This window comes from Protobothrops mucrosquamatus, unplaced genomic scaffold (genome assembly GCF_001527695.2).
Source record: "Protobothrops mucrosquamatus isolate PMUCROS unplaced genomic scaffold, P.Mucros_1.0 scaffold550, whole genome shotgun sequence".
Lineage (NCBI taxonomy): Eukaryota > Metazoa > Chordata > Lepidosauria > Squamata > Viperidae > Protobothrops > Protobothrops mucrosquamatus.
In genome coordinates, this window is record NW_015386854.1 from 236,911 (window position 1) to 250,245 (window position 13,335).

General features: G+C 36.2%; 2 protein-coding genes across 2 annotated transcripts; one reads left to right on the forward strand and one right to left on the reverse strand.

The window, feature by feature from the left end:
- Positions 1-1,097: 1,097 nt before the first annotated feature.
- On the reverse strand, positions 1,098-2,012 carry LOC107288447 (olfactory receptor 5A2-like). The gene has a single exon (XM_015817067.1). It carries the CDS (start codon positions 2,010-2,012, stop codon positions 1,098-1,100), a length of 915 nt encoding a protein of 304 aa, XP_015672553.1.
- A 9,960-nt stretch (positions 2,013-11,972) lies between these two features.
- Positions 11,973-12,887, forward strand: LOC107288448 (olfactory receptor 1440-like). The gene has a single exon (XM_015817068.2). The coding sequence runs from the start codon at positions 11,973-11,975 to the stop codon at positions 12,885-12,887; it is 915 nt and encodes a 304-aa protein (XP_015672554.2).
- Positions 12,888-13,335: the final 448 nt, after the last annotated feature.

Here is a 13,335-nt window from a genome sequence, read left to right on the forward strand (position 1 = left end):
CAGCAATATTTTGCTAGATTTCAGAATCTTTCTTTTTCCCCCTCCCCCATCTTTCCAGCCACTGAGCTTTTTGGTCTCCTGTTCAAGTACTAGCTAATAAATGATGCTGATGTTCAGAAAAGGAGTTGTTCAAAAGGAAGAAAATATATAAAGCCATGCTGATTAATGTATTAATGATGTCACCCAAAAAACAATCTTGGCAAAATATACTTAAAATTGAAATAGAAAACAGGTAAACTTTACAAAAAAAAAGGACAGTTATAACTGAAACAACATAAAACCAATCTGAGTTGGTCAATGGGACCAGAAGTTATTCTTCCAAGCTTTCAAACTGTGCTAGAGCTCATCTTCAGGGAACTTCTCATCTCCAGGATATTTCCACACATCCTGGAGATTGAGAAGTTGCCTGAGAATGAGTTCCAGCATGGGTGTGAAAGCTTGGAAGAACAAGTCTCTTGTCCTGGTGATTGACTCAGATTAGATCCTGCAAGATTATACTGGGACACATATATTTGCCTTCATTAGCATTAACCATGGTTTTGGAATCCCCTAGATTTTAACCAGCTTAAATACAGTTTGGAGAAGAAGCCTGCAAAAGAATAAGGTTGGCTAAATAAAATGGACATAGGGAGGCCTAAAAGAATTGTAATTTATCAGATTGCAGTCATCTGCATTGTATACTTATATCTCTTGGATATAAATTGAAGAAACCAGACCGTTCGAACTACCAATCAACAAGAGAACTAATCAGCTGCTCAGAATTTAAATATAACTCCAAACAAACAACCAATTGCATAACCAGCTGACCACACTGGCACACAAGACATTTATCAGCTAAGGAGAATAGGACAAGAAAATCCTGCTGCTGATGTTACCTAGTTTGATAACAAAACCTTCAGAAACTATATGAAACAATCTTGGAGAGCAAACCACTGCTAAAATAAATTGAAGCTTTCCAAATGTTAATGAACTTTATAAGCAGTAAATCCATATTCTCTTTTCTTACCCTCTTCTCACCTCTTTACAGATACAAACAAAAAATAAGCAGACTCATCTTTAAAGTATCCATATGTAACTAATGAGTACAATAAGTTAGATCAAGTATTTATTTTAAACATTCCTTTAAGTGCTCTCTTCACTTCCTTATTTTTCAAACTATAGATAATTGGATTCAGCATTGGGGTCAAAATGTTATACTGAATAGAGATAATCTCATCCAGTATAATAGAAGAAACATTGCTGGGTTTCATGTACTGGGACATTCCTGTCATATACTGTAAACCTACCACAATGAGATGGGAACTGCATGTAGAAAAAGCTTTACTTCTGCTCTCTGCAGAATGGATCTTCATGATGGTGGAGATAATATGAACATAAGAGACCAATGTTGGTGAGAAGGAACCAAGTCCACACATGGCAGCAAAAGACAAAAGGATCACATTACTTAGAAAAGTGTCAGAACAGGATGCTTTCAATAATGGAGGAAGCTCACAGCTGAAGTGATTAATTTCACGGAGGCCACAGAAGTGTAACTTAAAAATGGGCACTGTGTTTATTGTTGCAGATAGCAAGCCTATCAGCCATGCTCCTAAAACCAAGTAAGTGCATATTGTTTTATTCATGATCATTATGTAATGAAGTGGGTGACACACTGCAGCGTATCTATCATATGCCATTGCTGACAGTAGGAAAATCTCTGTAACACCTAGTAGAAGGGTGCAAAACATCTGTAAAATGCAGAAAGTGAAGGAAATGGTCTTTTGTTTAATAAGAAAATTCATTAACATTTTAGGAACAATATTAGTTGAGTAACACATATCAACAAAGGACAAATGAGATAAAAAATAATACATGGGTACAGAGAGAGAAGGGTCTATTCTGATTATCAGAATGATTGTGATGTTTCCTGACAGTGTGATGAGAAAAATGATTGAAAAGATCAAGAAGAACCAGTTCTGTAGTTGAGGATCACTGGAAAGTCCAAGCAAAATAAAATCAGTTTGGTTCTCCATTTCTGATTATTCATCTGTAAAACAAGAATAAACATGCAAGTAAAGATATGGAACCAGTGTGGTATACCAGTTAAAGGCACCAGGCTAGAAATGGCACCCTATTAGTATCTGATGGATATTTCCCTATTAATCAGTCTACTTGTAAATAAAGAGGAACATTCAGGTGGTTTAACAATTGATCACTGTTTCAGAAACCTGCTTGTCATTGTGAAGATTCTTGAAGATAGAGGAAGGTTGAAGGAAAGGAGGAAGAAAAAAATGCACTTACCTTTTAAAACCAACTTTTAAGTATTAAGGGAGCACATACCCCAAAGTTAAAGCTCACTCATTTAGATGAGTGTTTAGTTAATCAAAACAAACCCTTAGTTCTTTTTGTAAAAATGCCTACGTGGAAAGTATTCTGAGGATAATATTACCTGTTTTATATAAAGGTAATATTCTATCACCTAAAAAAAGATTTTTTTTTCCAGAAGGGAAAATACTGTCACTTGAAACTTCTTGCCAATAATTATCACAAGTTAGTAATACACCTACATCTCTAGCAATACCCCAACAAACCCTATCATAAGAAGCTACCTGTGTTTCAGGAGTAAAACATGACAAAACAAGAAGGATGAGCTCTTCTCTGGAATGAAGGGAGTTTTGAGTATACTAAGACATTGCGTAGGGGCCAATGAATCAGCTCCTTTCATATCAGGCATACAAGATCAGTAGATTCCCGAAGGAGCAAATAGTTTACGGGATTTCTTGTGTGATCACAGGGAGTTGTCAGGAGAAGAGGGGAACAATACCACTACATTTCATTCTCATAACTCATAATCTATTTTCTTTGGGAACTTGTGAGGAGAGGAATATTCTGAAGAAGACGGTGATGTAATTGGATGACCTCGGGGAACAAGGAGAAGTGATGCTGCCTAGGAAGCAATCAGACAAGAGAGCAAGGAGCCCCCCTGGCTTAATGGTCAGAGAAAGAAACTGAGGAAGGATTTACCCTAATGGATCAAGCAGTTAAAAGTGGCAATGGGAAGTTTTTACTTTCAGACTTGTATGATTCTGTTTCTGTAGCCTTAATATAAAGTAGAATTAGCTCGTCTAGTCTTATTTCCTACCTGGTTTACCTAGAAGGACTGATAATATCAAAGCCAGATTTGTGGATTTCCAAATTCATTTTATTTTTATAAAACTGTAATGCAATTTAAGCTTATAATTGTAAAAAAAAACTACAAACTACAAAATAAAAAATAAAAGAATAGAAAGAAAAAGTAAAACATGCAGAAAAAAGGAGAGAATAGAAAGAAAAAAGTAAGAAAAGAGAAAAAATAAAATAAATATATAAAAAAGTGACTTCTAACCTTCATCACGTCAAATTTAAATAATTTCAGTAACTTAATTCGTTTTAATTTATAACCAATTGTTTCATGATCCCATGTCCCATTGCTTATCTATCAAAAAAATCCATTAAAAAATCCCATCGTTTCAAAATTGGTGTTAAAAGTCCATTAAGGCTTGCTAGAAATAACAGCATAGCTATTTTAACCTTGATCAAATAAACCAAATTTATATTCCTTCATTTTGCTTAATGGTTACTCTATTCAAGTAATCTCCTTCAAGTAATCTTGTCGTGGCGAAGGGGCTTGCGTAACTCAATGAAGCTATGAGCTATGCCGTGCAGGGCCACCCAAGACAGATAGGTCATAGCGGAGAGTTCTGACAAAATGTGATCCACTGGAGAAGGAAATGCCAAACCACTCCAGTATCTTTGCCATGAAAACCCCATGGACAGTACCAAAAGGCAAAAAGATATGATTCTGGAAGATGAGCCCCTCAGGTCGGACGGTGTCCAATATGCTACTGGGGAAGATCAGAGGTCTAGTACTAGCCCTCTGCTATTTCCTGGCAAATAGATGGGGAAGAAATGGAGGTAGTGACAGATTTTATTTTCCTGGGCTCCAAGATCACCTCAGATGGGGACTGCAGTCAAGAAATTAAAAGACGCTTGCTCCTGGAGTGGAAAGCTATGGCAAATCTAGACAGCATACTAAAAAGCAGAGACATCACCCTGCCAACAAAAGTGTGTATAGTCAAGGCCATGGTTTTCCCAGTTGCAATGTATGGATGTGAAAGTTGGACCATAAGAAAAACTGAGCGACAAAAAATTGAGGCCTTTGAACTATGGTGCTGGAGAAGACTCCTGCGAGTCCCTTGGACTGCAAGGCGTTCAAACCGGTCAGTCCTAGAAGACATCAACCCGACTGCTCTTTAGAAGGCCAGATCCTGAAGTTGAAACTCAAGTACTTTGGCCACCTAATGAGAAGGAAGGACTCACTGGAGAAGAGCCTAATGCTGGGAAAGATTGAGGGCAATAGAAGAAGGGGACGACAGAGAATGAGATGGCTAGATGGAGTCACTGAAGCAGTAGGTGTGAACTTAAATGGATTCCAGAAGATGGTAGAGGACAGGAAGATTCGAAGGAACGTTGTCCATGGGGTCGCGATGGGTTGGACACGACTTCGCAATTAACAACAACAATTCAGGTAATGTTGTAGAACTTGATTTCTTTATACTTTTTTATCCCTTACACAAGATTTATCCAATCTTTAACAAAACTCTTTTTGTAACTCCAATATAAAAGAATTATCAAGTCACTCTGATTGTTTTATTATTCGTAATTCCCTTTTGATTTTTAAAGCATCAATCAATTTCTTTTGAATATCCAATAACATTTCTTTTTTCATGTCATTCTTGAAGCCTGATATTTGTAGGTCTATTTTCAGGATCAGCTTCTCTGTCTTATTAAATAAAACTTATTCCTCTTCTGCCAGTTCTTCTGAAACATCTTTCAGACAAAGTCTGTCCATAGAAGCAAACTTCACTATTGCCATTGCTGACATTAACTTCTGGTTCCATTTTTTCCCAAAATTATCCTTCAATATTTCCAATATTATAATAGTGGAATGTTATAATATTTTGCATCTTCAATGTAAATTGAAAGTTGCAACTGTTTATCTTTTTATGTCTTAGAAAATAATAATAATAATAATAATAATAATAATAATAATAATAATAATAATAATAATAATAATAATAATAATAATAATAATAATAATAAAGTTGGAAGGGACCTTGGAGGTCATCTAGTCCAACCCCCTGCTCAGGCAGGAAACCCTATACCATTTCAGACAAATGGCTGTCCAGTCTCTTTTTAAAAACTTCCAGTGTTGGAGCATTCACCGCTTCTGGAGGCAGGTTGTTCCACTGGTTAATTGTTCTAACTGTCAGGAAGTTTCTCCTTAGTTCTAGGTTACTTCTCTCCTTGATTAATTTCCATCCGTTGTTTCTTGTCCTGCCTTCAGGCGCCTTGGAAAATAGCTTGACTCCCTCTTCTTTGTGGCAGCCCCTGAGATATTGGAATACTGCTATCATGTCCCCCCTCGTCCTTCTCTTCATTAAACTAGACATACTCAATTCCAGCAGCCTTTCCTTATATGCTTTGGCCTCCAGTCCCCTAATCATCTTTGTTGCTCTTCTCTGTACTCTTTCTAGAGTCTCAACATCTTTTTTACATGGTGGTGACAAAAACTGGATGCAGTATTCCAAGTGTGGCCTTACCAAGGCATTGTAAAGTGGTATTAATACTTCACGTGATCTTGATTCTATCCCTCTGTTAATGCAGCCCAGCACTGTGTTGGCCTTTTGGGCAGCTGCAGCACACTGCTGGCTTATATTTAAGTGATTGTCCACTAGGACTCCGAGCTCCCTCTCACAGTTACTATTATTGAGCAAGGTACCCCCTATACTATACCTGTACATTTGGTTTTTCTTGCCTAAATGTAGAACCTTACTTTTTTCACCATTGAATTTCATTTTGTTAGATGGCACCCATGTTCAAGTCTGTCCAGATCCTCGTGTATCCTAAGCCTGTCTTCTGGAGTGTTGGATATTCCTGCCAGCTTGGTGTTGTCTGCAAGGTTGATGATTTCCCCATCTATCCCCTCGTCCAAATCGTTAATGAAGATGTTGAAGAGCACTGGGCCCAGAACAGAGCCCTGGGGCACCCCACATAGGAGTTTTGTATAGAATTAGGAAATTATTTTCCCCTATATCTTTTAATATATTAAATGCAGCAAGCATGTAAACTAGAGCAGGAAACCCATACAAATGGGATTTTCATTCCAATAGAAGTCCAGTGGACTTAGAATTACTGTATACATGCACATGCATCTTTCAATTTGTCTGAAATGCAATGTACCAGATATTTTGAATTATGAAAATCAGTCCCTAGTTGTACCAAACTGGGTAACCATTCTCTTTAGCAACATAATTTATATGAGTGTTTAAATAAATATGTATATTTTGATTTTTGTTTTTAAGTTACTAAGTTATATGCTATGAATCAGGTACAGAAATATTGTGGTTCATACATTGATAACATTAACTGAAATCTCTCTAGAAAGGTATTTTATTACAATGATAAATATTGATGCCACCAATATAATATTGTCCATATGCAGTATGTACTTACTGTACAGAATTCTATTAGAGAGATTTTTCATAATTAGGTGTGATAGGAATTGAATTTTTTTTGCATTTAAAATCATTTGCTTATGCGTAATGACTTTTTTCAATCATTCCAAGAGGGATGTAGCAGCTTTCTCATATCTAGAAAAATAGTTAATCATCAAGGAGATTATTAATAAGAAACTGATTACAGGTCTTTATATTGGTTAGCTCAGAATTCCCCCTTCATTCATTATATCTTTCTGGGAACAATGGAAGATGAATTCTGAACTCTTGGTTAGTCTTTTGTCACCATAAAGATTGTTGAAGGAAACAATATTTTAATGAACCTATAGTGAATAATAATAAGCTTCAATAAGTGATCACAAGTGTCTAATTATCTCCTTGGTAATGAGTACAATAAAAGTTAATTTTGAAAAAAATAAGTTTCATAAAATAACATTAGATCATTAGGCTTTACATCATTTTTCAAAGAAAGCAACGAGCTATTTCAAATGCAAAAAAATCACTCCATAGTTTAAATGAGCATTGAGAGAGTGTTTGCTAGAAATTACACTGAAAATTAATCTAAAGAGAATTCCAGTTATGTCTTTACCTAATATGTTGGCTGTTAGCAAAGTGAAATAAGATAAATATGCTGTATAGATTTCCTAAGAAAAATGAGTTTGTTTTACTCTTTCTCTCCCCATATTAAAAAAATAAAGATATATATTTTTAAATGTCTGACTTATTAATATTATAACCACATTGGGGAATATGACAATTATACTTGTCTCACAGAAGATTATTATCACAATAGTCCTATGTATGTTTCATATAGATAGTTTTTCTTGCCATCTATTGCTTCTACACCTAAATGTTTGGAGATAAGCATAGACTACCTGTTTTGCCCAACTATTTTTAATACTTTTATAAATTAAGACAACTTTCTTGCAGCATTGACTTATAAATGATTATGCTGCCATATACAGTTCCCTATATCCTGTTAATTTTGCATTATCTTGGACAATGACTTACCTATTATAAATCTAATTTTCTGTGGATTAAATATTACATATTTCTGAATTTTCATTTATTCTTGCCTTATCTTGTACAAAAATTATCCTGAATAGAGTACCAATTTCCATTAATGATAAACAGTCCTGTTGTCTTTTTACATTATTTGTTAACTCTTTGTCCAAAACTCCATAATGTATAGTATCTCAAGATAACCTCAAAGGAAAACAAGGAAGCTTCCCTTATTTTTCCACCATTTATTGTGTTGTTGTTCTGCAATACTGCCTGCTTTACATGTCTATGTCCAGCTCAGCTTCTTTAGTTGCTGTGGATGAATATTCTCTATGCCATAAATATATGAACTTCTATGTTGAATCCATTGTTTAAAATTTTGAGGCGGCAGGGGAATGAATACAGCTGTTAAAAACTAATAGAGTACTAAATGTTGATTTCTCATGTTAAACCAAATAAAAAAGAAATATTTTCAGAATAAAATGTTTATTCATGGCATTGGTTCTTGTGTGGTGGTGTGGTGGTGGTAATGGTGACTATAATAATACTTATGATGGTGATTTTAGTGTGTTTTATGGTTGAAACATGACATTTTGCCTCTAACATGGAAGATGGAAAGACCATATCTTGGTTGAGGATTAAAGATAAATCTTCTACCTAGCTTTCTCTAAGCTGAAAGAGATGAAGTTGTGTGCTGACAGCAAATAATAGTCTGAATCTAGTGCAATACGTGTCTTCTACATCGATCCGAACACTGTTCTGAAAAAATATGGGAGACAGGGGTACTACCAAAGAAGGGAAATTGATGTAGTATTTTAACTGAGAGAGTAACAGAGGGATCTCTGAAGAAATGTGTCTGTATTCATGTCTTAATGTGGAACCCATTGCCAGAAAATTCAGAACTTTTTTCAGGACCCAACAAACACCAGGCGAATGTGGCAACGGATCCAGGCCATTATGGATTACAAGGTGGCTCTATCAAGATGCAAGGATGACACAGACTTCCTAAACAAACTGAATGCATTTTTTGGTAGATTTGAGGCATCAAATAGCACTCCTGCTAGGAAAGCAGTGCCCCATCCTGATGAGCAAGTGCCAAGCTTTGATGTCACCTCTGTCCGGAAAACAGTGCAGACAGTTAACATTCGGAAAGCAGCAGGCCCAGATAATATCCCTGGACGTGTCCTCAGGGAATGCACAGGGGAGCTGGCTTGTGTTCTCACATATATTTTCAACCTCTCATTGCAGCAGGCAGTGGTCCCATCGTGTTTTAAGATGGCTATCATCTTGCCTGTGCCAAAAAAAGTCCACAATTACAGGCCTCAATGATTACCGTCTGGTTGCACTGAGATCCACCATTTTGAAATGCTTTGAGAAGCTGATAAAGGACATTATTGTATCTAGCCTCCCGCCAGCTTTTGACCCACTTCAGTTTGCCTACCGACCAAATCGCTCTATGGAGGATGCTATTTCTTCCGTTCTCCATCTGAGCCTGAAGCACTTACAGGAAAGAAATACTCATGTGCATTTGCTGTTTGTCGACTTCAATTCAGCGTTTAACACAATCATTCCCCAGCATCTAGTAGGCAAACTGGGCCTTTTAGACTTAAACATTCCTTTGTGCAACTGGATTCTTGATTTTCTTACCAACAGGCCCCAATATGTGCGAGTTGGAACAAATACCTCAACATTTTCTTGAGTACAGGTTCTCCTCAGGGCTGTGTCTTAAGTCCGCTGCTGTTCACCCTGTTGACCCATGACTGTTGTGTTAGGTTTGCCACCAACCATATTGTGAAGTTTGCAGATGATGCAACAGTAGTGGGTTTTATTCAGGATGACAAAGTGGAAGCTTACTGCAAGGAGGTTGAAGGGTTGGTGAACTGGTGTAAGGAAAATAGCCTAGTTTTAAATACCAGAAAAACTAAAGAGATCATTGCTGATTTCAGAAAAGGCAGGCACAGCCACACTTCTCTGTGCATTAATGATTCACCTGTGGAGATGGTTACCAGCATCAAATTCCTGGGTGTGCAGCTAACGAGTAGGCTGACTTGGTCGCTCAACAGTGAGAAACTGGTGAAGCGGGCACAGCAGCGCCTGCATTTTCTGCGCTGCATGAGAAAAGCACATCTTCCTTCCCCTGTCCTGACCACTTTCTACAGGGGGACAATCGAGAGCATCCTGTCATACAGCATCACAGTCTGGTTTAGAGGCATCACTGCTTCAGACAGGAAGATGGTGCAGAGAGTGGTGAGAATGGCCGAAAAGATCATTGGCAGTTCCCTCCCTCCCATCCAGGACACAGCACAGAAGCGCTGCTTGAGCAGGGTCCGTAAGATTATCTGGGATACTACACATCCTCTTCACGACCTGTTTTCCTTGTTACCTTATGGGAGGAGGCTTCATGATATCCAAAGCAGAACATCCAGATTCAGCCAGAGTTTCATTCCATACAGCATTAACCTTGCGAACTCTCAAGCTTCCTCCTTCCATTATATATTCAAGATGGACAATATTTAATATTTATTGTTACATATATGTAGGGATGTGGGTCTATACATATGTTGTTCATAGTATGTTTAGGTGTGTGTCATGTATGTGTTTCACTTTGAGAGCGGGCAACTAAATTTCATTTTTGATGTATGCCATTGTGCCCACAGTTTAAAAATGACAATAAAGGTTATCTTATCTTATCTTATCTTATCTTATCTTATCTTATCTTATCTTATCTATCTTATCTTATCTTATCTTATCTTATCTTATCTTATCTTATCTTATCTTATCTTATCTTATCTTATCTTATCTTATCTTATCTTATCTTATCTTATCTTATCTTATCTTGCTAGATGCATGACCAAATACCCAAAACAAAGCATCATAAAAATGGGTGGTTTGCTTTGATACAGCCAGATATGTGCACCACAAATAATGGGAATCATTTTCCTTCAATCTACTCATGAAATTATTGAAAAGGGAGAAAAGACCCCAATGAGATAGGTTTCCTTCAAATTCTCAGAGAAAAGCAATAAATAAAGAAGAAATTGACAAGGCCAGATTTTACAATGGAATCTAGACAAGTAAAAACACCATCATTATTTCTACAGTGCAAATGTTCTTACTTCTCATAGGGTAATTAATAAACTCAGGAGACCAATTAAGAAATTCTCAACTTTCAAACTCTACACCTTGGACAACAGGAAACAGAAAAGTGGAGAACATAAAATTCAAATGTAAGTCCTGCACATGGATGGTATCTGTCTCCTGAGAAGATATGTATGATTGGATTTAACATCATATCCCAAAAAAAGCAATACAATAACATAGATACTAAATTCATATCAATATATAAATTGTGTACCTATACATGTTTCACAACTAAGAACATGTACAACAATTTGAAACTAAAAATATATAGAAAGCATCAGTTAGAATTTATTCTACACTGTTTTCTATAAACAGAGAAGACAGGGAGTATTGGGTAAATTTCTTAAGAAAACATAACAGATTTTTTTCTCCTCTCCTCTGAAAAAAAGTCCTTTCAGTTTTGATCCTAGAGTGAGGTATTGTAAACAAAATATGTAAAACTATGCTTGTAAAATTGAGTCTTCAAAATGTACTTAAATTTAAACTGCATTATCTGTTTAATGTGTGACTTTTCTTAATTTTAGTCAATGTGCTACTTGGAATGGTGGGAACTCTTTCTATGAGACTGGGGGACTGGTTGAGGAAATTAAGACATGTATACTGTGATAGGTATGCCAAATCTCTGGAATAGTATTGACTAGCTAATGAAATTTAGTCTTCACATTCATTTTCAAACATTCAAGACCTCCCTCCTCCTTATTTTCTTTATATTCTTTTTATGACTGTATAGTTTGGCTTCATTTTGTTAAATGATTATCGTAAAATGGAACTAGAAATGAAAAATTGGAACAATGGCAGGTTTAATTTTCATCTTTATGTATGATGTGTACTTGTCCTTAAATAGTTTGTTTAACTTTTTTTCTTCCTAGTGTTTTCTTGCAAGTTTAGATCAACCTAGAGACAATCCATCTGTTGTGGCAAGAATTGACCAAACAGCTTGTCACTCAGATTTAATATTGTGGGCTGAGCGAGACTGGCTTAAAATAATCCAGCCAGGTTTCATGCCTAATGTAGGATTGGAACTCACATTCTCCTAGTTTCTGGTCTGGTGGTTTAACCACTAAACCATACTGGCCCTTATTAATTTAAATTAAAAATATCTGCCTAAATTTTGGTGACAATCTTTCAAATTTGTTAGTATTATCTTTAACATATAGTTCTATTTTTGTTTTTTATGTTAATTTCTTTTTCTTAAAAAAAGGCCATCAGCTACATGTTATATCCTTATAAAGTATAAATTTGTTTATTTGATCTCTCTGTCTCTCTCTTTTGAAATTCCTACACAGTCTGGAAATGGAAAATCAGACGACCACAGTGACTTCCTTTATCCTTTTGGGATTTTCATACAACCTGTCAGTCAATATTTTCCTCTTCCTTGTATTTTTCCTTATGTATGTCACAACTTTGGTAGGAAATATGATGATTATGGTGGTTACAACTTATCTTCCAAGCCCCATGTATTTTTTTCTAGCACATCTGGCTTTCCTTGATATTTGTTTTTCTTCTGCTACTGTTCCAAAGTTGTTAGTCATGTTCTATGCAGGCCAGACTATTTCATATTCTGCTTGCTTTAGTCAAATGTTCTTTGTCTTTCTAATGGGGACCACTGAACATTACATCCTTGCAGCAATGGCTTATGACCGATATGCTGCCATTTGCAAGCCCCTCCATTATGTGCAAATTATGAACAAAGCATTTTGTAGGGTGCTGGTGGGTGGTGCATGGGCAACTAGTTTCTTATGTTCCACAATAAATGTGTTACCTATTTTGAGGTTAAGTTTCTGTGGACCTAATATTATTAGGCATTTCAGTTGTGAGTTTCCAAATCTTCTTGCACTTTCCTGCTCAGAAACATTTCTCAATAAACTGGCATTCTTCATGACAGGAAGTGCCTTTGCAGGTAGTTCATTAATTATTATTCTACTTTCATACATCCATATCATCTCAACTATCCTGAAGCTGAACTCCGCAGAAGCAAAAAGAAAAACTTTCTCTACCTGTAGTGCTCACCTTATTGCTGTGGCTTTGTATTATAGCACTGGATGTTTTAGGTATATGAGGCCTAACTCAGCTTCTTCAATTATTGTGGATGAACTCTTCTCCATTCAATATGGCATTTCAACACCCATGATAAACCCCCTTATCTACAGCCTGAAAAACAGAGAAGTGAAGGTAGCCATCAAAAAGCTAATGGGCTACAAATTATAGTTATCTAAAATCTAAACTGTTTTGTTGTTAAACATGTTGACCAGTCTGTTTTTACTGAGCAGAAAAATAAATGAAACATATTAGAACTTTCCCCAAATCTTGTTGTTTGGTGCAGGTGAATAGATACAATTGAATCTTGGTTTAAATTCATTGAAGTATACACAACCAGGGTTTTTATTTTCCAAGATGGGCTCAGAGTTTTCTGCCTCATCATATAGGATTTTTGGCCAAGCTATTCTGCCACTTTGATCAGTGACTAGTTAAATCTGGCACCAAACTTTTTTTCATTGTTCTTGGAGGGAGCCAAGAGTCCTGTATTTTTCCTTATTTGAGTTATGCACTATGATGTGCAGTGCAAACATTTTTCTCTGTCTGGATGGGGAATTAAAACAAAATTGTTGACATCCACTTCTTTTCAAACATTATGGCTATCCTGGCTCTCCTCAAC